General features: G+C 40.6%; 1 protein-coding gene and 1 pseudogene across 1 annotated transcript in view; both read left to right on the top strand.

Moving 5' to 3' along the window:
* LOC123805340 (glycerophosphodiester phosphodiesterase domain-containing protein 4-like) overlaps window positions 1-26621 on the top strand; it is a 95887-nt gene extending 69266 nt beyond the window's left edge. Inside the window, 7 exon segments of the mRNA XM_045817814.1 lie at window positions 120-341; window positions 1125-1279; window positions 13124-13271; window positions 17101-17183; window positions 17914-17966; window positions 26130-26320; window positions 26373-26621. Of these exon segments, the coding sequence (XP_045673770.1) occupies window positions 120-341; window positions 1125-1279; window positions 13124-13271; window positions 17101-17183; window positions 17914-17966; window positions 26130-26320; window positions 26373-26621 (1101 nt within the window).
* Window positions 8630-10764, top strand: LOC123805535 (annotated as a pseudogene).
* Window positions 26622-27352: the final 731 nt, after the last annotated feature.

Raw genomic sequence — 27352 nt, 5'->3', positions numbered from 1 at the left:
GCTGAATGGTAATGGAGCAACACATAGGTAGGACTAGGTGTCAAGCTATATGGCAGGAGTATTGTAAAATGCTTCTGATGGAAGCTAACACATGCTCTTTTCTATTTATTCTTTTTTAGCTCAAACCATTTTATGATATGGAACCCTTATCAGAAGCTGATAGAGAAAAAGCAAAAAATCAAAAAATTCCAAAACTTACTGATTTATTGGAACTTGCACAGAAGGAGAGAAAATTTGTGATATTTGATCTGAATAACCCTGCAGGAAAAAACCCTTTCAGAAAAACGATTATCCAACAAGTAGTACGTGTGATCCTTGACTCTAAAATTGAGCAACATCTGGTACGTCTATTTCAGTATTTATGGTAGAGGTTGAGAGGTGGGGAGCATGTCCCTGGAGCATAGCAGATGAAACTGACCAACCTATAGATCTTTCCTGTCATCCTTAAATAATTTTGTTCTCTATAGAAATTGAGATTGTTTCTTGTTTTAAAAATTTAGTTTAGAGAGGAAGAAAGAGGGAGAAAGGTTGATTTATTGTTCCACTTATTTATGCATTCATTGGTTGCTTCTTGTATGAGCCCTGATCTCATATTGAACCAGCAACCTTGGCATATTCGGATGATGCTTTAACCCAGCCAGGGCTGGAGACTGTTTCTTACACAGCTACATGTGGCAACCAAAAATGACTCACTGATATTCATCTCAGTGGGTTATATTTATCTCATACCAATGGAACTATCTGCACAGATGAGTCATAATAGCATTCCCTGTTGGCAGGAAATGAACCCTCTCAAAGATGATGTTTAGCAGCATCAGCTAGAGGAGATGCCTATGATTCTCATCTTTCATCCACACCTGCTACCCCCTCATCCACCTTGGCAGTGTGAGGCTATCTGCACACAGTGGGCCCTTGACCCCCATGATGTTACCTGAGAAAACTCAGCTGCAGAACGACTGGTGAAAGCCCCACTGTAAGAGTTTATTAGACAATATTAGGCCAAGGGCTGGAATCCCTCTCTGCTCCCTATAGACTGTTATGAGTAATGGAATGGGGCTCTATCTATCCTACATGGGATTGTACCTAGACAGGTACAAACTGAAAGGTTTCCTGTTTTCTTACAGATTTATTGGCTGCCAGGTAGTGATAGGAAGTATGTCAAGTCAGAAGCTCCTGGTTTTCAGCAAGTGGGCCGGCTATATCCCATTGAAGAACTTACAAGAGAAAATATCAGTATAATAAATGTTGACTACAAGAGGTTGTTCTACAACGGGTTGAGGTAAGTGTCTGGCCACACTGCTCTTGGCATGTATTGCCTCCCTTGCACCAAAACCTGCATTCTGACCAAATGACTCAGCTTCCCCTTTCCATCTCGGGATTTCTGTGTGTGGCCATCTGTTCGGAATCCCCTATCCCCCTCTCTTTCCTTCTTTCTCCCTCTACCAACAAACATTTACCAAGTATAGACTAGCCCCTTCTCCTTTGTGCTTCAGTCTCTCATCATTCAACACACGTTTTTGTATGCTTGGCATTTTTTGGGTTTTATAAGGTTATTGTTGAAAAGTCAGAACTAAGAAAGGTGTTTATTTCCTCCTGCTGTTACGAGATGAATTGCAGTGCCTCATGAATAGCTTAGTGGTCTGGATAAAAGATCAAACCAGCTATAACATTTTCTTAATCAAAAGCTTACTCTAGAGAAAGTCCTCAACTCTTTTAAATTCCACGAAGGCTGAGAGAGTTCAGGGAGCTGCAGAAGAGAAGTTTGAAGCTACCAGAGGTTTATGAGGTTTAAGGAAAGTCGCCATTTCTATAACATGAAAGTGCAAGGGGGAGCTGCACAGCAGCCACTGATGTGCAGTGGCAGCGGGTTATCCAGAAGATCTAGCTGAGATAATTAATGAAGGTGGCTATGCTAAAAAAACAAGTTTTCAGTGTAGATTAAACAGTTTTATATTGGGAGAAGATGCCATCTAGGATTTTCATAGTTAGAGAGAAATCAATGCCTGGCTTCAGAGCTTCAAAGGACAGGCTGGTTCTTCTGTTAGGGGCTAATGCAGCTGCTGAAGTTGAAGCCAGTGCTCATTTATCATTGCAAAAATCCTAGGCCCTTAAGAATTATGCTAAATATACCCTTCCTGTGCCCTATAAGTGGAACAACAAAGACTGTATAACAGCACATCTGTTACAGCATGATTTACTGAACATTTAAACCCACCATTGAGAACTACTATCCAGAAAAAAAGATCCCTTTCAAAATATTACTGCTCATTGACAATGCATCTGGTCACCCAAGAGCTCCGATGGAGATTAATGTTGTTTTCATGCCTGTTAACAAAACATCTATTCTTCAGTCCATGGATCAAGAGTTATTTTGACTTTTTAAGTCTTATTTAAGAAATACTTTTTATGAGGCTCTAGCTGCCATATATAGTGATTCCTCTGATGGATCTGGACAAATTAAATAGAGAACTTTCTGTAAAGGATTCAGTATTCTAGATGCCATTAATAACATTTATGATTCATAGGAAGAGGTCAAAATATCAGCATTAATAGGAGATTGGAAGAAGTTGATTCTAACCCTCATGCATGGTTTGAGAGGACTGGCTCCAATTTTGAAAGAAGTTCTGTGGGTAAATGCTATCAAACAGCATCATTTGCTGAAGAGAAATTATTTGTGAAAGGGAGAGTCAAATCAATGGGGCAGACTTCAGTGTTTTATTTTATGAAATTGCCGCAGCCACGTTCATCTTCAGCAACCGCCACCCTGATCAGTCAGCAGTCACCGACGTTGAGGCCGGACCCCCACCAGAAAAAAAAGATTACAACTTGCTGAAGGATCAGGGGATGGTTAGCAATTTTTTAGCAATAAAGAATTTTTAAAATTAAGGTGTGTACATTGTTTTGTAGACAGAATGCTATTGCACACTTAATAAACTGTAGTATAGTATAAACATGAATTCTATATGCACTGGGGAGCCAAAAGATTTGTGTGACTGGCTTTATTGCAGTACTTTCTTTATTGCAGTGTTCTGGTACCAAACCCAAAATATCTTCAAGGTATAACTGTTACACCCAGAAATAGTATTGCTGGATCATATAGTAGTTTTATTTTTAATTTTTTGAGCAACTACCATACTGTTTTCCATAGCAGCTCTACCAACAGTGCCCAAGGGTCTAGTTTTTCCACATCTTTCATGTCCTTGTTGATATCTGTTCCATGCAGCCATTTTAATGGGTTGGTATCGGTCCTCTTTCAATGTTTGGGGAATTCAACAGTAAAGTCATCAGGCCTAGAATTTTTTCAGGAGATTTTGGTTAATGATTTAATCTCTTTACTCCTTAGGCCTCCTTTATTTCTTCCTGGGTCAGTCTTGGTAGGTTTTGTGTTTCTAGAAATGTATCCATTTAATCTAGCTTATCCAATTTGTTGGGGAAAAGTTTTTCATACTTCGTACTCTCTTATGACCCTTTTTGTTTCTGTAAAATTGGTAGTAATGTCCTCACTTTTATTTCTGAGTTAAGTAATTTGAGTATTTTCTCTGTTCTTTTTAGTGTATCATATTGTCAGTCTTTCCAAAGAACTAACTGTTGGTTTCATTGATTTTTCTTAGTTGGTTTTCTGCTCTCTAGTTTGTTTATGTCTTCTCTAATTTTTATCATTTTCTTCCCCTTGTTATGTTGGGTCAATTTTCTCTTAGTATAATTTTTCTAAAGTTTGGTTGTTGATATGAGTTCTTTCTTTTTAAAATGTAAGCATTGATTCTCCCCTAGAACCATTTTAGCTGCACCCCATGAGTTTTGATATGTTGTGTTTTCATTTTCATTCATTTATGTATTTTCTAACTTCCTTTGTGATTTCTTGGTTGATCCTTTGGTTGTTTAAAACTGTGTTGCTTAATTTTTACAAATACATGAATTTTCCAGTTTTTCTTCTGTTATTGACTTCCAACTTTATCCTATTGTAATTGAGGAAGATATCTTGTATGATATCTATCTTTTTACACCTGCTGACATTTAATTAGTAATCTAATGTATGGTCTATTCTGAAAAAATGCCCCCTGTGCAATTGAGAAGAGTGTGTATGCTGTTATTTGGGGTTTAATGTTCTGTATACGTCGGTTAGGTAGTTAGCTTCTTCTGTTGATTGAATCCTCTATTTCCTTAATTTCTGTCTGCTAGTTTTATCAGTTATCGAGAATGGGATATTGAAGTCTCCAACTATTATTGTACAACTGTCTATTCTTTCTTCAATTCTGTCAGTTTTTGATTTATAAATTTGGCTGATCTGTCATTATGTGTGTAAATGTTCACAATTGTTATATCTTCTTGATGTATTGAATTTTTTACTGATGTATAAAATTCTTCTTCATCTCGCATAACCTGTTTTGATATAAATCTATTTTGTCTGATATTAGTACAGCTACCCCTGCTGTTTTTGGTTACTCATTGTATGGAGTTGGGTTTTTTTTTTTTCATCCTTTTACTTGCAATCTATTTGTGTCTTTGAATGTAAAGTGAGTCTCTTACAGACAGCATAAAGTTGGTTAATGTGTTTTTATCTATTATGTCAATTTTTTTATTGGAAACTTTAATCTATTTACATTTAAAATAATTGCTTATAGGGAGGGACTTCTAGCATTTTGTTACTTCAGTCATTTCTGTAAATATCTGTTATTTTGTTTCCATCATTTGATATTTTTTTATTTCTATATGCATTATAGCTTGTTTGTCCCTAGTTTTCTGCCTTATTGTTTTCTTTTATGTTTAATTGATTTTTTTGTTAGGGAAATGTTTAAATCCTTTGCTCATCTTCTTTTGTGTATACTTCGTGACTATTTCTTTGTGGTTACCATGGGCATTACATTTAACTTAAAGTTATAATATTTTGAATCTGTAACAGCTTTACTTTAATAACATGTGAAACTGTGTTCCTTTCCAGCTCCATTCCTATGATTTCAGTTGCCTGTCCAATTGCTCCTGTACCATTTGTTGAAAGAAAAAAACCCCTCCTTATTCCATTGAATTGCTTTTGTACCTTTGTCAAAATTCATTTGGGCCCTAGCTGGTGTGGTTCAGAGGACTGAGTGCCAGCCTGTGAACCAAAGGGTCACCAGTTTAACTCCCAGTCAGGGCACATGCCTGGATTGCAGGTCAGGACCCCAGTTAGGGGTGCATGAGAGGCAACCACACATTCATGTTCCTCTCCCTCACTTTTTCCCTCCTTTCCCTTCTCTCTATAAATAAAATCTTTAAAAATTCATTTGGGCATATTTGTGTGGGACTATTTCTGGGTATTATTTTTTTGAAGATTTTTTTTTATTTATTTCAGACAGAGGGGAAGGGAGGGAGAAAGAGAGAGAGAAACATCAGTGTGTGGTTGCCTCTCATGTGCCTGCAACCTGGCCCGCAACCCAGGCATGTGCCCTGACTGGAAATCTAACCAGTGACTCTTTGGTTCACAGGCCAGTGCTCAGTCTACTGAGCCACACCAGCCGGGGCAATTTCTGGGTATTAAATTATATTCCACTGATCTATGTGCCTATGCCTTTCAGTTCCATACTGTTTTGATTACTGTAACTATATCATAAGCCTTCATATGGAATAGGGTGATTCCCTCTCAACTTATTAGTCTTTTCTGTGATTGTTTTAGTTTCTTTGGAGTTGTGCTTTTCCATATAAATTTTGGAATCAGCTGGCCTAATTATACCAAACATGTTGCTGGGATTTTGATAGGATTTGCATTGAGCCTGCAAATCAGTTTGATGAGAATTGACATATTCACCATGTTGAGTCTTCTAATCCATGAACATGTACATCTGTCCGTTTATTTAAATAATTTTTGATGACTTTCATCAGTGTTTTTTAGATTTCAAGTTACTGTTCCTATGCTTATTTGTTAAGTTTATACCTAAGTTATTCATTTTCTTTGAGGTTGTTTTAAATGATATAGTGTTTTTAATTTCAGTCTCTATATGTTCACTATTAATATACAGAAATGGGATTGTTCTTTGTGCATTATTTAAAAAAATTTTAAAGTAGCTTTTTAGATACTTGGGATTCTTCTATATCTTGGCAATTGTAAATGACACTGGAATGAACATAGGGGTGCTTATGTTCTTTCAAATTAGTGTTTTGAGTTTCTTCAGATATACTCCCAGAAGTGGGATCGCTGGGTCAAAAGGAAGACCCATCTTTAATTTTTTGACGTATCTCCACACTGCTTTCCACAGTAGCTGTACCAGTCTGAATTCCCACCAACAGTGCAAAAATGTTCCCCTTTCTCTACATCCTCACCAGCACTTGTTTGTTGATTTACTGATGATAGCCATTCTGACAGGTGTGAGATGATATCACATTGTGGTTTTCACTTGCATTTCTCTGATAATTAGTGACATTGAGCAATTTTTCATATATCCATTGGCCATCTGTATATCCTCTTTGGAGAAGTGTCTGTTCAAGTCCTTTGGCAATTTTCTAACTGGGTTGTTTGTTTTTTTGGTGTTGAGTTTTGTAAGTTCTTTTTAAGTTTTGGATATTAACTCCTTATCAGATATATTGGTGAATATGTTCTCCCTTTCCCTGGGTTGACTTTTTATTTTGTCGATGGTTCCCTTTGCTGTGCAAAAACATTTTAGTTTGATGTAGTCCCGTTTGTTTATTTTTTTTTATTTTCCTTGTCTGGGAAAATATATCTGATAAAATATTGCAAGGAACAATGTCTGAGATTTTGCTTCCTATGGTATCTTCTACAATTTTAATGGTTTGGGGTCTAACATTTAAGTCTTTGATCCATTTTGAATTTATTCCTGTATGTGGTGTAATAAGGTGGTCTAGTTTCATTTTTCTGCCTGTATCTGTCCAGTTTTCCCAACACCACTTATTGAATAAATGATCTTTAGCTCATTTTATGTATTTGCTTCCTCTGTCCAATATTAATTGACTGAAAACATGTGGGTTTATTTCTGGGCTCTCTATTCTGTTCCACTGATCTATGTGTCTGTTTTTATGCCAGTACCGTGCTGTTTTGATGAATATGGCCTTATAGCATAGTTTCATATTAGGTACCATGATTCATCCAACTTTGTTCTTCTTTCTCAGAATCACTGTTGCTATGCAGGGCCTTTTGTGGTCCCATATAAATTGTTGAGACATTTGTTCTAGTTCTGTGAAGTAAGTCATTGAAATCTTAATTAGTAGATGAGTGGATAAAACAGCTGTGGGACATTTACACAATGGAATATTACTTGGCTGTAAAAAAGAAGTTTTCAACCTTTGTGACTGTATGGATGGACCTGGAGAACATTATGCTAAGTGAAATAGGCCAATCAGAGAAAGACAAATACCATGTGATTTCACTCATACGTGGAATCGAAGGAACAGACTGAACTAACAAGCAAATTAGAGACAGACTCATAGATAGAGAGCAGGCTGACAGCTCTGGGGGAGGGTAAGGAGTAGAGGGATTGAGCAAAAAGTAAAAAAGACTCACGGACATGGACAACAGTATGGCAATCGCAGAGGTGGGGAGGGACTATGGGGGACTAAATGGTAATGGGGTAAATACAATTTAAAAAATTTTGTTAAGTAGCTTTTTACCACTGTTTTCTTATTTCTGTTTATCTTTAGGTGATCTGTAGAATTGTCTTAGAGACATGTAGGGTAACTAATTGACAACCCTCCTGCAAAGCTGTTGCTACTTTTATCTTAATTTATATACTCCGTGTAAGAACCCTGCCTCACCAGCATATGACAGAGCTGTGATTGAAACTCAGGCTTGTACAGAGCTATTATCAGTATGCTATACCAACTCTATTTTCAAGAAAATTTTTGACATTGCTGACAGGATGTCTTTTCTAAGAAATTTAGGGTCAGGGTTTCATGGCGACAACTGCGGCAAAGCAAGAGCCTCGGAGACTCCGCTGCCGCCAGCACAGCCGGAGACCTGAGCCAACACTGGGGGCTGCCTGCGGGCCCCGCACTCCCTCGATGAGTCGGAGAAGTCCCGTTGTATCCGAGTAAAATGGACGGTAGCTCTGACTGTGTTTGTGGTGACCTGGAGCCAACTGATCACTAACAAAAGACATCTGTTAACCAACAGCTGCCAGGGCTTCCTGTTGAAATATACAGCAACAAAGGAAGAAAAGAAGCAAAACGGAAATAGTGCTTACTGGCACCTTAAAATGATGCTGCCCAGGGCCACTCCAACACTGAATGTAGCTGCACTGTGAGGAGAATGTTCACAGAAGCCTGTTGTGTGCATATTTATTCACGTTTTTGTTAAATGTTAAATCGTTTAGCACAGTAAATCTGAGTGCATAGTGTCATTTGATTCTGTTTGAGTTGCTCGAATTTTTTTAGATGTCTGCAGAGTTGCTGCCCCTTTCTTGAACTATGAACACTACAGTCTGTTCAATGCTCAATGTAAGGAGAGCTTTTTAGCTTTAAATCTAAGGGGAACTCAAGGGGCCTGGTTGGATATGCAGTGAACATCATGAAACCTTCTTGCTGTGGAAGCAAAATTATTTTTCTTTTTCCTTTTTGAAAGATCTTTCCTTTTGATGCCAGTTTTCTTCCTTGTTTACACAAGTTCAACAATTTGAAAGGAAAAGGCAATAGTAAAAGTTTCAAAATGGCAGAGAAATTTGAAAGTCACATGAACATTCATGGTTTTGATCTGGGCTCTAGGTATACGGACTTAAAACCATTGGGTTGTATAGGCAATGGCTTGGTTTTTTCTGCTGTAGACAATGATGGTGACAAAAGAGTAGCCATCAAGAAAATCAGTGTCAAACATGCTCTACATGAAATCAAAATTATTAGAAGACTTGACCATGATAACATTGTGAAATGTTTGAAATTCTTGGTCCTAGTGGAGCCAGTTGATGATGGTGGGCTTTCTTACCAATCAGAACAGTGTTTACACTGTTCAGGAGTACAGGGAGACAGACTTAGCTAACTTGCTGGAGCAGGGTCCTTTACTGGAAGAGCATACTGGCTTTTCATGTATCAGCTGCTACGTGGGCTCAAATATATTCACTCTGTAAACATACTACACAGAGATCTCAAACCAGCTAATCTTTTCAATGACACTGAAGACTTGGTGCTGAAGATAGAGTGAATCATGGATCCCCATTATTCCCATAAGGGTCATCTTTCTGAAGGACTGGTTACTAAATGGTGCAGATCTCCATGCCTTTTACTTTCTTGTAATAATTATACTAAAGCCATTGACATGTGGACTGCACACTGCATTTTGCTGAAATGCTGACTGGTAAAACCCTCTTTTCAGGTGCACATGAACTTGAACAGATGTAGCTAATTGTAGAATCTATTCCTGTTGTTCATGAGGAAGATCATCAGGAGCTTCTCAGTGTAATTCCAGTTTACATTAGAAATGACATGACTGAGCCACACAAACCTTTAACTCAGCTGCTTCCAGGAATTAGTCAAGAAGCACTGGATTATGGGAACAAATTTTGACATTTAGCCCCATGGATCGGTTGATAGCAGAAGAGGCACTTTCCCATCCTTGCATGAGCATACATTCTTCTCCAGTGGATGACCCAATTTCCAGCCATCCTTTTCATATTGAAGATGAAGTTGATGATATTTTGCTTATGGATGAATCTCATAGCCACATTTATAACTGGGAAAGATATCATGATTGTCAATTTTCAGAGCATGATGAGCCTATATATAACAACTTTGATGTTGATGAAGTTCAGTGTGACCTCAGGGCTTTGTCTGATGTCACTGATGAAGAAGTACAAGTTGATCCACGAAAATATTTGGATGGAAATTGCAAAAAGTATTTGGAGGATCTTGCTTTTGATACCAATTACTCTACTGAGCCTTGTTGGCAGTACTCAGATCATCATGAAAACAAATACTGTGTTCTGGAGTGTAGCCATCTACAACTGTTTTCTGCAACTACAAAATGAGGTCATCGTCATATTTAGATAACTTAGTTTGGAGAGAGAGTGACGTTAACCATTACTATGAACCCAAGCTTATTATAGATCTTTCCAATTGGAAAGAACAAAACAAAGGAAAATCTGATAAGAAAGGCAAGTCAAAATGTGAAAGGAGTGGGTTGGTTAAAGCCCAGATAGCTCTAGGGGAGGCATCACAGCAACTGCCTGAAAAAGAAAGGGAAAAGAACCAGGGATTTGACTTTGATTCTTTTATTGCAGGAACTATTCAGCTTAGTTCACAACATGAACCTACTGATGTTGTTGATAAATTAAATGACTTGAATAGCTCAGTGTCCCAAGTAGAATTGAAAAGTTTGATATCAAAGTCAGCAAGACAAGAAAAACAGAAAAAGGAAATGGCAAATTTGGCTCAGTTAGAAACTTTGTACCAGTCTTCTTGGGATAGCCAGTTTGTGGGGAGTGGGGATGACTGTTTTCTCATAAATCAGTTTTGTTGTGAGATAAGGAAGGATGAACAAATTGAGAAGGAAAGCACTACACCAATTACTTGGACACATTCTTCAGTAGGAAAGAAGATACCGAAATGCTAGAAACTGAGCCTGTATGAGATGGGAAGCTTGGGGAGAGAGGAAATGAGGAAGGATTTCTGAGTAACAGTGGTGAGTTCCTCTTTAACAAGCAGCTTGAATCCACAGGCATCCCACAGCTTCACAGTCCAGTTGGGTCACCACTTAAGTCAATGCAGGCCACATTAACACCTTCTGCTATGAAATCTTCCCCTCAGATTGCTCATGAAATATACAGCAGCATTCTGAAACATCTGAACTGAAACACTCAGCAGACATTTCTCTTTGTATCCTTCGTGAAATGTGTTTGTCTTTTATTTTACTAGTGTTTAAGTCATTTTTTTACTTGAATTGGTAAAAAAAACCTGAATCTTGTGTCATTTAGAAAGGATTTTATTAGTTCTTGGTTTTTAAAATCCAGACCTTTTTTCTACATGTGAGATGGTTTTCATTTTAACTGGCATGTCGTTTGCACACAAAAATAAAGAATAGAGCAAAATTATACAATGCAGGAGGAGACAAAAATGCACTAAGACAAGTAAAAAACATTCTGTCATAGAACAGTGATCTGTTGTACAGGAAACAAAAATCTTGCCTTGAAATTTACACAGTGAGTCGGTGCATAATTGCATGAAAATATCTTTTTTTCCTAAAACATTTTTCATTCATGAGTATTTTCAAGTTTCTCATACTGTACACATTTCTTAAAATACATGATACCAGCAGCAACTGAAAATGAATGCTGAATTTGGTACACATGTGTTATCTACCTGGAGGTAACAAAAGTATGTGGAAAACATATAGCACCCCTTGTGCTTCGCAATATGCACTTCTCTTTAGCCAGCGTCTATTGTAGTAAAGTGTTCTTAAGATTCACTCACCATTTATAAATGTTCTGGTATGCATTCTTTATAGTGAAGTGTTACTACATCACATCTTATTTATTTTAGCAAATCTGTATATTTGCTGCATTAAATTATAAAAATTAACTTGGTTTTTGAGGTTTATTTGCAAATACACTTTTTCCATTTGGCACTATAGTTTCTTGCCTCCTTAGCTGAATGTATAATGTCAGCTTATTCTAAGGCTGTCCACATGCTTAATTCACTTAAGTATTCATTTTAAGTAAAGTGCTCACTGTGTATAGGAATTTGTATTTTGGAGGTGCTTGATCTATCTACAAAGAAAAATTAGGAATTACTTTATTATAAATTGCTCCTAGCATTCTTAATTGTGTTTGTTAAAAAAAAAACTGTTATGTTAGACTGGCATGCATGGAAGTAGTTAAAATACATCATTATTGTAGTTTAACAGTTGTACATGATAGCCCTGGCTGGTGTGACTCAGTGCATTGAGCATGGGCTGTGAACCAAAGTGTCTCTGGTTCGATTCCCAGTCTGGGCACATGCCTGGGTTGCAAGCCAGGTCCCCAGTGGGGTCCACATGAGAGTCAACCACATATTGATGTTTTTCTCCCTCTCTTTCTCCCTCCCTTCCCTTCTCTCTAAAAAAAATAAATAAAATCTTAAAAAAAATAAAAGTCCTTTAACAAACAAACGAAAAGTTGTATATGATAAGACATATTTTGTTTTTACTGTATGTTTTTACTGAAGGATTCATTCCCATCTCAAGGCAAGCATGAATAAAATTAGGTTAAATTGTAGCATGTGGCATTGCAGTTTCTTAGAATTTGTTTCATCCATTTTATTTTATTGAATACTGTCTGTATCTTCAGTTATCCTGTTTGAAGGAAAAGGACAAATAAAATGTCACCAGCCAAAAAGAAAAAAAATAAAGAAATTGAATCCCTGAAAATGACAACTTGAATTATTAAATATTTCTCTGCTTATCTTCTTCCTATTTCTCTAGACAGTGCAGGAGTATCTACTGACATTTAGTACATTGGGGAAAGTCTGGTTGCATTTCCCTTAGTGCTTGTAAAAATTCTTTATGTTTGAAATTAAATATTCACCAGATTGGTATTCATTTCTTCATTTCTTCAATTACTATTTTAGAAGGCAGGTATTACCCTAGCTTCTGTATACACAAAGATGAATAAGATTCTGTCTCTGCCTTTCATTTGCTTATACTCAAGTAAAGAAGACACACATGAAAGCAGATAGAGGAGTGTGCTGTCAAGTGCTTTGATGGAAGCAAGTATAGCCGCTACCCAATGATGTGCTAGAGCTTGTTCATACTCTTATGAGAGTCAATTATTAAATATTCAGAAACTTTGAAAACCTGTTTTACCAGTGGTGGCTTAAATTGACTGTGATAGGAGTACTTACACTGTGGAAGTTAGCAAATACTGCGTATGGGGCTTCCCTTTTGCCTACCTTTCCCTGTCCCTTTTCCTTCCATTTCTCTTTTCCTTTTTCCTTTCTGTTCCTCTTTTTGTTTTTACCCTTAGGCCCTCCAGTTGACTAGCGCCACTGTTGGTGTGGGAGCAGAGGTATTCAACCCGTTCCTTTCTCTCACTGCAAAACGGACCTGCCTGCATGTCATATCTTAAGTTGTTTATTAAGGACTGGGTGCTCCTAGTGATTTAAGCCTTTCACAGACATGGTAGCTATGAGGCTAAGATTAAGTGTCAATCCCCCATGGGTTCTGTTTTTGTTCCAGAGATTATAAAGCAGCTAACATCACCATCAACTTGTACCTTGTCAATGAGCCATGGCTCTTCTCACTGGCATGGTGCTCCAGGATTCACTCAGTGACCACAGACAATATTCATCTCCTGAGGCAGATCAATCGCCCTTACTACTTCATGGTGAGCTGATTGCCCAGATTGGTCTCCCAAGTCTGATGTAGTAGGAGTTGATGTTCCCTACCCGACCTGTGCATTGCCCACTGTGTAGTCAGTTGTCTAGAGAACTGCTTAAGAGCACAGACCTGTATTATATTGCAGGTGTAGTGATCTCCCTTTTCTCACCCAGGTCCTTTTGTGATTTTGAGGGAGAAATTAGTATTATTCTAATAATTGCCGTTAACTGACTCCTTACAGTGTTCTTTTCATGCATTATGTAATTTAGCCCTCTGAATTTGCCACTATTACTATCCCCACAAGGAAATGAAGCTTGAAGATATTAAGATTCTTGTACATTGTTGCACAATGCAAGATTCAGATTGAGGTTGGAGCCAAGAGTTTTGGTACCGCTGCCCCCACCTTTCTAGAGGCATGGCACAATGATAGCGGCATGGAGTTTGGAGAGAAAAACAAGTGTACTCGACTCCAAAGTGACACCTGTGTGTCCTGAACAAGGTGTTTTTTGAAGAAGAGAGTCATGGTCCAGTCACCTAGTGATTTTCCGTTCTGGCCCTGCTACTGCGTATTCCCAGAGGCTTAGGGACCTGCAGGCCTGGGGTAAAAGTCCTAGCTCAGTCTCATCACTTAGACAGAGCCCGGCTAACTGGTTAACTGCCACAAAGACTGTTTTTCTTATCTGTGTGCGGTAGGTTTCCTAAACAGGACACAGCAGCGCACACCAGAGGACAGCTTACTTTCCTTCCATTGCCACTTTAAAATGCTCTGTGAGTTAGGCCTTTCTGTTCCCCTGAATGAAATCGTACTCAGGTCCCATAGCTTTTCTAGTCACCCTTAGATAATTTTTAAAAGTTTATTTTAGTACACCAAAAAGCCTCAAATCAGAATCAGGTGTGTCTGCTGCAGAGTACTGACCCAAACTCCAAACAGCCTTGAAAGTTAAAGCTTTAGGCAAGAGAAGCCTAAATATTTCAGGTTGTCGTCTCCGTCCTCCAGCCTGACTAACCTTCTTTTCTGACCAGTTCAGGCTCAGGGCCAGGAGAAAGGGGTCAGGGTCGAGGACACAATCTCACAGGGCCAGCAGTGCGTCGAGGCCCTCTGGTGGCATTGTAAAATTGCCAACCTCTTCGGGTGGCCTGAGCAGCTCTCTCGAGGTGACCCTGAAAGAAACCTTGGATGGCAGGTCCCTTGGCAAAGGTGAAACCTCTCCCCGTGTCTGTCCTTGTACTTTTCCCATTATGTGTGTACCATATATTTTTCTAACTTTTTTGTTTTTGAAACTGATTATAAAGAAAACTTGTTTGTCACATAAAATTCAATCATTACAAAAATGCATAAATTAGAAAGCTATACACTCCTCCATAATCCTATCCCCCTAAATCAATAATGTTTCAAAGTTGTCTCTGTGGATATATTAAATAAAACTTTGTTAAGTAAAACTTCATTTTAATACTTGAATCAATAATAAATTCATGTGATTCAAAATTTAAAAAAAAAAGTGTGTGAGTAAAAAAATACAACAAACTTTCTTCTACACCGGGCCTGCGCTGTTTTTAAAGGCCCCGAGTCACTTTGTTCCAGGAGGCGGGGCCAGTGGCTCCAGGCCTTTCCCAAGCAGCCCACGCTCTGGCATCAGAATATGCAGGTTCAGATCTTGGCTTTATCACTCATTGTGTGAACTTGAAATGTTAGTTAACCTGCTGTGCCACAGTTTGTTTATTTGTAAGCCAGGAATGATAACAGTACACAGAAGCACTTTTATCCAACACAGTCTCCTCTGATCATTGGTCTGTTAATTGAAAAATTTGAAGTGGGGAATCATAAAAAAGACATATAGTCCATCAGCTTTTCCTACCTAAAGAAAAAGAAAACCCACCCAAAACTGAGTTGCTTAGACTATTGCTTAGACTATTTGCTATAGTCTGTATGATCATGGATAGAGTGGTTCCTTTGGTCTGGACCAGTGTGGCTAGGCTGTATGATCTAGACTGGCCTTCTTCATGTGTCTGGAGTCTTCCCTGGGATGACTGGGTGGGTGTCTCTTCACAGGGTCGGTCATCCTCAAGGCTTGAGCATGTTCGCCTGGTGGCAACGGGCCCCCAGCCGCAGGAGAGGTCAAGCCCCGATGCACACATACTCTTCAAGGTTCTCCCAGTGTGCTGCTTGCTAATGTTCTATTGGCCAAAGAAAATCACATATCCAAGTCCAGATTCAAGGTGGGCTAGGGGAGAAACACACTCCACCTCCTGATGGGAAGGAACAGCAAAGTCATGTTGTGCACAGGCTTCCATTTTGGGAGGAATGTTGTGGTCATTTTATAATCTACCACACACATGCTTTACACATTTTATTTTTAATTTAAAATATCCATCCACCTTTTGACAGAGAGTCAGAGTCTATGAGGATAATTTAGCTAATTGGATTTGGTATTCTCTTGCTTATTTAAATATCCAGATGAACTAGCTATGATTTCTAAGGTTCATTTCATTAAAGCAGACCAAGAATGTCATCATAGGGAGAAACAATCTGAATAAGGTTTCGTGAACCAAAGTTTTATAATCTTCCTGCCGCATTTCTTATAGTATTCTACTCACACCTAATTCAAATGCAGTTTATTGTCTAATGACCTACTGCTCTTCATTGAGTTTTTCAACTCACTGACTTAGTTTTCTTGAAAATGACATACTTTTATTTCCCTGAAATTCCAGTAACATTTAATTACACTGCAAAATTATGCAAAAGATGGATCTATTCGAAGCCATTTAGAAGCAAGAACAACTTATTCTTGGCGTTGCTCGGTGATGCCCACCTGGTGCGCATCCTGGAGCAGGTCAAAGCCCCAGCTGGTGTGTTGCTCAGGGGGCCTCAGTAAGAACTTCAGTTTTAGTGGACGTTGGTTTAGAGCTTCCACGGTACCAGCCTAGCAGGGCTGTTGTGAGGATTCGATGTGAAAATATCCTAAACGTGCTTAGAACGCTTCCTTAGGGCCTGTAAATGCTCTTTAATTGTTCATATTATTATCATGACGACTAGTATTTTTATTAATATTATGATTCAGTCCAAGAAAGACCTTGGGATGGGGGAGAATGGCCTAAGAAAGAGTAAAAAGTGCCACCCAGTAGCATCAAGTAACACTGGAGGGGGCACAGGGGAGGGGGAGGGAGGGTCCCACCAGGGAATTAGGAAAGTCACACCAGAGGCCCCAGGAGATGGAGCTCTGGGACAGGGGCGACCCAGGAGCGTGGAGGAGGGGGCACGTTCAGGGAGAGTTACAGTTTCAGCCTACTTACCTGAAGCATCGCAATGCAGAACAGTGATTTCTAAATGCTAGCTCACAGGTGGGTTGCTTCAGTATCACCCAAGGAGCTCGTTAAAAGCACAGGAGTTCTCATTCCCGAGGTCTGCAGGCAGACCCGGGACCTGTGTCACTGCCCAGGTAGATCTGGGCGCACAGCCAGGTTGGGGAAGCCGTGCTATGAACACACAGGGCAGGGGAGCCCCGGAACTTAGGCCGTAGTCCTGGGTTCCGAGCAGACTTGCTGTGTGACTTCTCTGGGCTCCCCCAGGCCCCCCGTGCGGAAGGTCGAGGGAGGTGGGGAGGTGTGCCCTTCCACCCCTTGTAGAGCCCCCAACCGTGGGAGGTGACTGCTGGTAGCCCCAGGCGTTCTCTGTGTTTGAGGCCCCCCGCTCAGAACAAGCTTCTCCAGCGGGTCTGCTGCCCCTCCACTGCGCCCCAGGCTGGGCAGCAGAGCGGGAGGCTTGGCCCATATGGTCAAACATCACTTCCGTCTGTAAAGTTCTTTGACTTGAAAGTGATTTATTTTCTGTTTTGCAGACACCAGGTTACTATATGTTCACGTGGCTTCTCCTGGACATTGTTTCTTCTATTTTTATTATTGCCATATTTTGTTTTCATTGGTAAGTATATGTTTATAATTTTAAATGAATTTTTCCCAAAATAAAAGTATAAATGGTTCTTGTGGAAAGTTAAGAAAAGAGTTAAACACGCTTCCTCTAATCCATCCCCCGAGGCAAGTTTTCAGCAAGGTTCTCAGGTTAATAATCTGAGCCCTTCATTTCTTCTCCTGCTGCCTGCAACTCCTCACACCCCTTCCACCTCCTCAGCATGGGACAGTATTTGGGGGGAAGGGCTGTCACTAGCACTCAGTTACAGCCTGTAGCCAGAGGCTCAGTGCCATCCCACTGAGGGGCGCCAGAGGGTGGAGACCGGGACACAGCGGGATGCGGTGCAAGGAGCAAGTCCGTGAACGTGGAAGCCTGGCCCTTAGCCCTGGATCTGCCCCGTCGTTGTCGGCGACCAGGGAAACCACTGCCCCTCCCCAGACAACAGTGTGTTTCTGTCCAGGAAAATGGCATTGGAGAATCCTCGCCGGGAAAAGGCCACAGGGTTGCCAGGCTCCAGTGCGAGAGGAGACATCCAGGGAGCGGAGCTTAGCTAGAGGAGACGCGCTGTGTGGGCCGCGTCACGCCCATCACGTCTTCATTTGTAGTTTTCCTTTGCAGGGGAAAGTGCGAGTTCTTAAGTGAGAGCTTGACTGGGTAATGTTTCTTTTCTGGCTACTGCCTTAGATTATTGTTTTTTCTGGAAGAGATCTGTGAGATTCAAGGATGGTCTGCTTCCTTCCAGGTGGAGAGAGAGCAAAAAACAAAAAGTCTTTGAAAGCACCCGCAGTTCCACAGGTAATGCCCGAGGCCTGCCCAGGGCTGCCCAGTGCCCCCGAGACACAGGGTCTGCTCTTTGCGTGTCTGACAGGGGCCGAGGGAGTCTGGGAAACTGAGGGTGGGGACCAGGGAGAATTTGGGAGATGTGGCTGGGCACAGATGCTGGAGGGCCCTTGACATCAGGCTTCGTTTTTGACTTTAGTCTTTAAGCAGTGGGACCCCCTTGGAAAATTTTGAACATGGTGTTTATTTGTTAACTTGTTCATATATTCTTTCATCACACTTTGTACCAGGCACTCTGAGAAGGGCTGAAGATAACAAAAAACTGTCTGTAGAGGGTGGCCCAAGAGAGCAGAGGGATGGCCCACAGAGAACAGTGCAGGAGCAGACGAGAGGGTAGCAGATGGCACCATGGGCCCAGCACCCAGGTCCAGGCCAGAGAGGCTTCTGTGCCCGGCAGGGCTGGGTGTGCTTTATGGGCGGGGCTTCAGCTGCGGGTCACGAGTGTTGGAGAGTGGGGGGGACACTGCAGAGGTCCCGAAATGCGGGACTGGAATCTGGGCTCTGTGTGTAAGCAATCGGGAGATGGCAAGTGAGATTCAAACCAGGGAGCGGTGTGCTGGACTTCTGCGTACAGGGGTGGAATCATAATAATTTATTATTCAGCAGGAGAACTCAGGGGCTGAAGAAGTGAGATGGGCCAGTAAGGGGAAGGGCAGCTGGCTTTAATTTCCACAAGGAGACAACCACACAGTGCGTTACGGGTTCAGGGAGCCAGTGCAATGGCAACAGGAAAGCCCGTCAGGAAGCAGGGGACTGCAGCACATGGTTCAGTTTCCTCACACAGCTCCTGGAGCCTCAGTAAAGCCACAAAGTCATGAAGGAATTCAGTTTCTGTGGACAGGGGTGACTATCCTGAGATGCTGTGCACCAGGGGCAGCTGACTGAACGATCCAATCAATGCTTAGAGTCAGGAACGGATCCACAGAGATGGTGAAAAAATGAGTCCAGAAATTGGAGTAAGTTAAATGGAAGGCAGTGGTGTTTCCTGCTGTGAAACTGAAGGTTCAACCGAGATTGCCTGACTCTCTGGAGGGGCAGAGAGTTCTCAGGTGACTCTGAGCTACATGGGTCTCAAGATCACTGTCCTGGCTGGTAAGAGGTCTGAAGGCTGTATTCCAGGGTCCTTATTGTTTTCAGCAGTTGTATGATTAAACCAGGGCTGTCATAACAAAATGTCACAGACTGGACGGGTGAAACAACAGGAATTTATTTATCTCACGTTTTCTGAGGCTAGAAATGCAAGATGAGCACGTCAGGAGGTTCGGTTTCTTCTGAGCCTTCTGCCTTGGGCTTGCGGACAGCCTCCTCCATGCTGGGCCCTCCCGCAGCCCTCCCTCTGTGTGCGCATGCGTCTTCAGTGTCTGTCTGTCTGTCTGTCTGTCTGTCTCCAGATTTTCCCTCCTCCAGTCAGAGTGGCTCAGGGCCCCCTCAATGGCCTCACTTTAATCAGCTCTTTAAAGGCCCCATCAAGTATAGTGAATTTGGGGGCACATGGCTCAGCCCATAACAGTAATCCAGCCATGAAGTGGGAAGAGCATGGAAATGGTGAGGAAATCATGGATGGGAGTGAAGTTTTGAAGGAAAATTTGGAGATGTATTCACATTGAATGAAGGATTAGAAAATTAACTTAGAAAAAGTTAACTTTACTTACCTCAACTCCCCCACATGTTGAAATGATGATAAGAAAATAAGGAGAGTAGAAAATAAATGTAAAAGTTTGCCTATTTTTAAGTTTTTAGTTTGGTGTTACAGAAACAAGTTTTGCCTAAACTAAGCAAAAAGAAAATGCATCGAAAGGCTGTGCATTTGTGGACTAAGTTTGGAATCAGGGAAGGAACAGGAAGACTGGACAGAAGCCAGAACCTGAGTCCAGCTCCATTCAGGTTGAAGGGAATAGAGCCGCCAACACAGAGAACATCTTGCGCCACAACCACCTCAGCCTAAGAAGTACAGCGGTATCAGGAACTCTTGACAAGTGTCACAACCGATGAGTACCGAAAGAATTTTTCAAGTGATGAGTGATAAAACATTTTCTCTTGTGGGGTGGCACTGTGACTCATACAAGTTCTAGCCAGAGGGCAAGTGCCGAGTGAGCAAGCACCAAATGCTGAAACATTTTTTTCTCATCAAAATATGATGAGTACAGGGTTTGAGAAGTTCTGAAGCCAACAATTAGTGAGGTATGACTGTATCTGAAAAAAACACACTTGAAAATGTTGAGTATTATTGGAAACTAAAGTTTCATAATGATGAAAAGGTCACTATATCAGGAAGGTTATGTTATAACTGGGTCAGAACTTAATAATACAGCTTCAAAACACATGAAACAACCTTGAATGAAAGACATTTATGGTCAGAGATTTTAACATTTCTCTCTCAGTACCTGAAAGATGGAACACAGAAAAATATAGTAATCAGAAAGGATGTACGTGTCTGAAAAACATTTTCATTCACCTTGACCTAAATAACATAAAACAATATACCTGACAACTGTAGAATATGCAGTATTTTCAAATGTATATGACATGGCACATTTGCAAAAACAGATCATATGAAAAACCATAAAATAGTCTCAATAAATAAATTTCAAATGACTGAAATCTTCTAGACTATGCTCTGTGCCCACAACAAAACTGAATAAGAAATAAACATTAAAATATCTAGCTAAGCTTCTCAATGCTAGAAATTAATGTATTTCTAACTGTATTCCCATTGATCAAGAATAAATCACAATGGAAATTAGAAAATATTTTAAACTAAAGGATAATGCATATACAACAGTAAAATTTGTGGGTTACCAGCTAATGCAGGACTTAGAGGGAACTTTATAACTTTAAATGTTAAAAGGAAGAAATGTTTCATATTAAATTTCTACCTTAAGAAATTTTTTCCAAGGAAAAGGAGGGAAATAGTAAAGACAGCAGGAATCAATGGTACAAATAGAAAAGGTACTAACAATACAGAAAACAAAAAAATCAAAAGTTTCTTTGAAAAAAAATAAAATTGATATACTATTAGCAAGATGAGAGGGAGGGAGGAGGGGAAGAGAAATTGCCAATATGATGAATGATAAATGAAACAGGTAATATCTCTTTAGAACCTAGACATAAAAAGATAAATTACAAACATTTCCATGCCATTAAATTTAACAAATTAAATGAAGTAGACAAATTCCTTGAAATACACAACTTGCCAGAACTGTGAGAGGAAATAGAAAATTTTAATAACCCACTATCACAATCATTTGTATATCAAAAACCTCACCACAAGAAAAGTCCATTGCCCAAAGAGTTTCACTCACTAATCAAATGTATAAGAGATATACTAATCTTATGCTAACTCCAAAAAAAGGAAGAAGAAGAAGATTTCCCAGCTGATTTTTGAGGCCAACAATACCCTCATATAAAACCTGGCAAAAACATTAGGAGAACTAAATATACACATCATTTAGAACTTAAACTTCAAAATACAAAGTATTAGCAAATTGAATCCATCAGTTTAAACAGGATAATATATCATGAGCAAATGGGGTTTATCCCAGTAATGCAAGATGAATATGTCATTTCAAAATTACTCAATATAATTCACCATATTCACAAAATAAACTAGAAAAAGTACATTTGACAAAAGTTAGCACTAATTTATGAGAAAAGCTCTGGGCAAACTAGGAATAGGGATGAAACTTCCTCAATCAGATCAAAGACATTTACAAATATATTTACTAAAAAGCCAATATCATTTTTAATGGTGAAGCAATGAATATTTTCCCTGTAAGATCAGAAATAACACAAGGATACCTGTTCTCACAACTTCTATTCAGCATTGTGCTGGAGATCCTAGCCAGTTTAATTAAGATAAATGACAGGCATAAAGGAAGAAACGAAACTTTTAATTTGCAGATACAATAATTTACATTTAAAAAATTCTAAGGAATCAAACAGCAACAATCCTACTGAAACATACGTTAGTTAAACAATATCTCAGGATACAGAAATCAATAACTTAAAAAAATTTTAAATAACATTATTTACAGCAGCATGAAAGTACAAAATAGAAATGAATTTAAGGGAAAATTTGCAAGTTCTTGCAAAAAAGATACATGACATTTTACTTAAAACTACAAACGTTTACTGAAAGAAGATGCAAATAAATGGGGTAGTATACCACATTCATAAATGAGAGAAACTATCATAGATATTGGTTGTCATGGAATTGACCTACAAAGTCAACTTAAGAGCAATAAAAAACAAATCCCCTTATTCCTGTGAAGCTGACAAAAGATGAAGCTCTTACAACTAAATTATAGAACAACCATCACTCAGAACCATCAGTAATCAAACTGAATGGAAGTCTGACAACTCCGGCCAGAAACCACATCCATCCAGACTGGTAGGAGGGGCACAGACACACCCATGTGTGGTGGATAAAAATTCAGGAGGGATATCTCAGGAGTGAGAAGTCCCAGCCCCATACCAGGTCACCCAGCCCAGGGTTCCAGTGCCAGGAAGATAAGTCCCCATACCTTCTGGCTGCAAAACCACCAGGGACTGAGTCAGTGGAAGAAACTTCTGGAGTCCCAAGCAGTTCCTCTTCAAGAACCCACACACAGACACTCAGACTCACTCCCTCTGAGCTCCAGCACCAGGACAGCAGCTTGAAAGATACCAGTGGGGCATTCAGGGAGAAACTGAAGTGTCTGGCATCAAGGCAAGCCTGGGGTACAGCTTTCTCCCAGACAGAAAGGTGGGCAGAGGCCATTGACCCTTTCCTGCACCCTCCCCACACAGAGCCACAGCACCGACAGGCGTGTCATATCTGAGAGTCCATCAACCTGGCTAACACTGTTTTCACTGCCCTGAAGATCCCCAGAGATGCCATCCTACCCAACCTATGCGACCATACAAGCTGCTTTTCCATATGAATAGCTGGTCTTAGCTCATGCTGCACAATTTCCTAAATCCTATCAGACAAGTGATAGTCAGCCTCAGTGAGTCCCCAACCTCCATACTTCTTGCTAAGTGGTCCCAAGCCATCACTAGCAGCAACCAGCCTAGATTCAAAGCTTGACTTTGCCTGGGAAGCTCCAAGCCCAGTACAAGTAGCAGGCATCTCAGATTGCTTTATAGCTCAGGCAGAGTGGTCCCTGGCAAAACACAGGTGAGGGCTGATCTTAGCTTGCACCACCCAGGAAAACCCAGATCCTGCACATGCAGTGGACAGGTATAGAGCACATCAGAGCACCACTACCCGCCTCAGCACAGCTGATCCTCCATGAAGGGCAGGGCAGGGGTTCATGGTCAGTAGTCATAGCCAGTCCTTGCAGCTGACTGGCCTGAGTAAATCCCTCCCATTGATCTTCCAACAGCAATCAAGTCTCAACTACAAGAGGAGGGTGTACTCATCCCACACAAAGGGTGCACCTTGAGTACCCAGCTTGGCTGATAGGAGAGGCTGTGCCACCGAAACCTGCAGGACACCTACTACATTAGGCCTCACTACTAAGGCAGGGAGTCATAGCAGCTCTGTGTAATACATGGAAACAAACATAGTGAGGCTGCCAAAATGAGGAGACAAACAAACATAACCTAAATGAAAGAACAGATAAAAGCTCCAGAAAAAGAACTAAACAAAATGGAGATAAGCAGTCTATCAGATGCAGAGTTCAAAACACAGATATAAGGATGCTCAAGGAAATTAATGATGACCTCAACAACATAAAAAAGATCCAATCAGAAATGAAGGATATACTACCTGAAATAAAGAACAATTTATAGGAAAACAACACTAGAGTGGATGAAGCCAAGAATCGAATCGACAATTTGGAGCAGAAGGAAGAAATAAACATTCATCCAGAACAGAATGAAGAAACAAGAATTCAAATAAATGAGGAGAGGCTTAGGAACCTCTGGGACAACTTTAAACATTCCAACATCTGCATTATAGGGGTGCTGGTAGGAGAAAAGGAAGAGCAAGAAATCAAAAACTTATTTGAAAAAGTAATGAAGGAGAACTTCCCTTCCCCTTCCCCCACATTGCGGTGAAGGAAATAGACTTCCAGGAAGTTCAGGAAGCTCAGAGAGTCACAAACAAGATGGACCCAAGGAGGAACACACCAAGACACATCATAATTACATTAACCAAGGTGAAAGATAAGGAGACAATCTTAAAAGCAGCAAGAGAAAAGGAGACAGTTAACAACAAAGGAGTTCCCGTAAGATTATCAGCTGATTTTTCAAAAGAAACCTTATAGGCATGAAGGGGCTGGAAAGAAGTATTCCAAGTCATGAAAGGCAAGGACCTACATACAAGATTACTGTATCCAGCAAAGCTATCATTTAGAATTGAAGGGCAGATAAAGTCAAGTTAGAATTGAAGGGCTTCCCAGATAAGGTCAAGATAAAGGAGTTCATCATCACCAAGCCCTTATTAAATGAAGTGTTAAAGGGACGTATCTAAGAAAAAGAAGAAGATCAAAAACTATGAATAGTAAAATGACAACAAACTCACAACTATTCACAACTGAATCTAAAAAAAAAAACAAAAGCAAAAACAAAAACTAAGCAAACAACTAGAACAGGAACAGAATCACAGAAATGGAGATCACATGGAGGGTTATCAGTGGGGAGGAGGAGGGGGAGATTGGGGGAAAAGTACAGGGAATAAGCAGCATAATTGGTAGGTACAAAATAGACAGGGGGAGGTTAAGAATAGTATAGGAAATGGAGGAGCCAAAGAACTTAGATGTATGACCCATAGACATGAACTAAGGGGAAGAGGGAATGCTGGAGGGAGGGGTATGCAGGGCAGAGGAGGATAAAGGGGAGAAAAAATGGGACAACTGTAACAGCATAATCAATAAAATAAAGAACAAACTGACAGTGACCAGAGGAGAGGGGGGAGGGTGGTAATGGGGGAAAGAAAAGAAAGATGCAAGCAAAGGAACATGAATAGAAGATTCATGGGCATGGACAGTGGGGGGATTGACTGTAGGAATGGGTGGGGATGAGATAGGGGAGAGCAATGGGGAAAAAGGCAGGACAACTGTAACTGAACAATAAAAAAAGTAATAAAATTTTAAAAAAGAAGATCAAAAGTATGAAGAATAAAATGGCAATAATTACACATCTATAAGCAATTAAATCTAAAAACTAAGCAAATAAGAACAGAGATAGAATCATGGATACTGAGAGTGTTTTGATGGTTACCACATGGGAGGGGTTGCGGGAAAATGTGTGAAGAGGTGAGGGGAGTAAGAAGTACAAATAGGCAGTTACAGAATAGCCATGGGGATGTACAGCGTAGGAAACAGAGCAGCCAAAGAACTTATATGCATGACCCACGGTCATGAACAATGGTGTGGGCATTGCCTGAGGCAGTGAGGGGTGCTGGGTGGAACAGGGCCAAGGGGGAAACACTGGGACAACTGTAATAGGATGATTAATAAAATGTAACTTAAAAAAATCAATTACCTTCAGCACAAAAATAACCGAATTCTGGGCTTACCTCTTTGAATTCTCTCTTTTAGCTTTTGGCCCCATAGTTCCTCCCCTTATTGTAAATTGTTTTATAATTTAAGATGTTTTCTTGGTTTCATATGTTATCCAGTTTTTAATTTGCCTTTGGTAAGAGTCCATTTTCTAGTTCCATTAGTAGAAGATAACTCCACCATCTAATTTTTCTGTCAGTCAGTTAAATAAAAATTATTGCATGACAGACACTTCTGGGCACTGTGCATATAGTGACAGACAAGACAAAGGATTTGAACTTAAAAAGTTAACATCTTAATAGGAGATTATTCATTTTTCTATTCAAACTGATTTGGAAGCAGTGGTTGTGAAATGCATGAACTTTAAGCAGATGTCAGTTTCTGTCTTCTGGCGGCTTCCATGGGGGGCTAGAACCTCACACAATAGACTGAAGTCTTAAACTTTGGTACCATGCCGAACTGGTGGACCATGATAAAATCTGTATAAAGTTTGCATTAGGGCAAGAAATAGGGGGGAAGAACCTGAGATGGCAGGTGAGGGACTGACATTTTAAAGACGACTAGGATCTTCAGCAAAGACTGAAGAAGCGACATGTGAGGCATCTGTGTTTTTGTGTTTTCTGTCCCACAGATACCGAGAATATAAGCCTCGAAAAGAGAAAAAGTAAGAAACGAGCTTTAAAAAATGTCTCTGTAGAGCCACCCTCCCGAGTTGCAGAAATACCTTGGACTGTAAAACCCCTCTACCCAGCCATAGCCAAGAGCGTACGACCTGCCGAGTTGTCAGCAGTCCCCGAGGAGAAAGAGAACAAACCAGAGCCAGTCAAGAAAACCATCAAACACCACTGATGCCTGCAAGGGTGACACTAGACAGCTGATACCCTTTAAGGATTCTGATTCCATCCAAACCCCCACATGGGAGGCCACCAGGAAGGCCACCCTTTAAACAGCAGTGCTTGCCTTGAAGGTGGATGAATGAACAATTTCCTCCATAGAGGTCCCTCATTCTGAAACACAACCCAAAAGGACCTCCATTATTGAATCCTCCCAAGAATCATCTCTTATATTTTCTACCACAACCATCATGTCCTTCTCCTCTGGGCTGTCTGCAAAGAAGAATTAGCCCCATCTTGCCACCTTCTTCTGCTTCCTTTCTGCGCTAGTTTAGTGGTAGTCGGAATCGGTCAAGAAAGGAGTACAGAAAAGCCACTACGACTCTGGGATAAGATTCTGGTCAAGCCCCTTTATAAAGGCTGCAGTTCCAGCGCACAGGCAAGGGAAAAACAGCCGCTGTGGTCTTGCAGCTGGAGCTCGTTGTTCTCTGGGTGATACAGGGTCTGTCTCCTCCTCCCCTCACAGTACCCGCTGCTAACGGGGTGGCTGGGTGGACATCAGTATGTAAATAAAGGCAGCCTTTCAGGAAGGCAGAGGGGAGTGGTGTGTTCTTTGGGGCCCTCATGGTCACTTAGGGTGACAAAGACAAGAGAAGGAGTACGAAACCTATGCTATCCTGAGTCAGAAAATAAGTGGCCTGGGCATGAGTCAGAGGCAAAGATCTCACCCCACGCACATGTTCTATGACCTAGTTTGCTGTGGGATGCATCTCTATAGCTTATTGATGGCTAATTCCCCACTGGGAATGTGCCATAATCCCGAGCCCACCCAGTGATCTTTGGCCTTGAAGGGAAACTAAAGCCCAAACAAGGCTCTGGAGCCCCTTCTATCAGGCAGAGCAATGGTAGAAGCAGTGACCTGAGTTCCAGGAGGTGACCACCACCTATTCACACTTCGTCTCTGGGCCTCAGTATCTCCATCTATATATATGATGATGCAGGAGGGCAGACCACTGCGGTG

Source organism: Phyllostomus hastatus, unplaced genomic scaffold (genome assembly GCF_019186645.2).
Source record: "Phyllostomus hastatus isolate PE091 unplaced genomic scaffold, TTU_PhHast_1.1 phas_scaffold_317, whole genome shotgun sequence".
Taxonomy (NCBI): domain Eukaryota; kingdom Metazoa; phylum Chordata; class Mammalia; order Chiroptera; family Phyllostomidae; genus Phyllostomus; species Phyllostomus hastatus.
The sequence above is the reverse complement of the archived record's forward strand: the minus strand, read 5'-3'. Positions and strand labels throughout refer to the sequence as shown.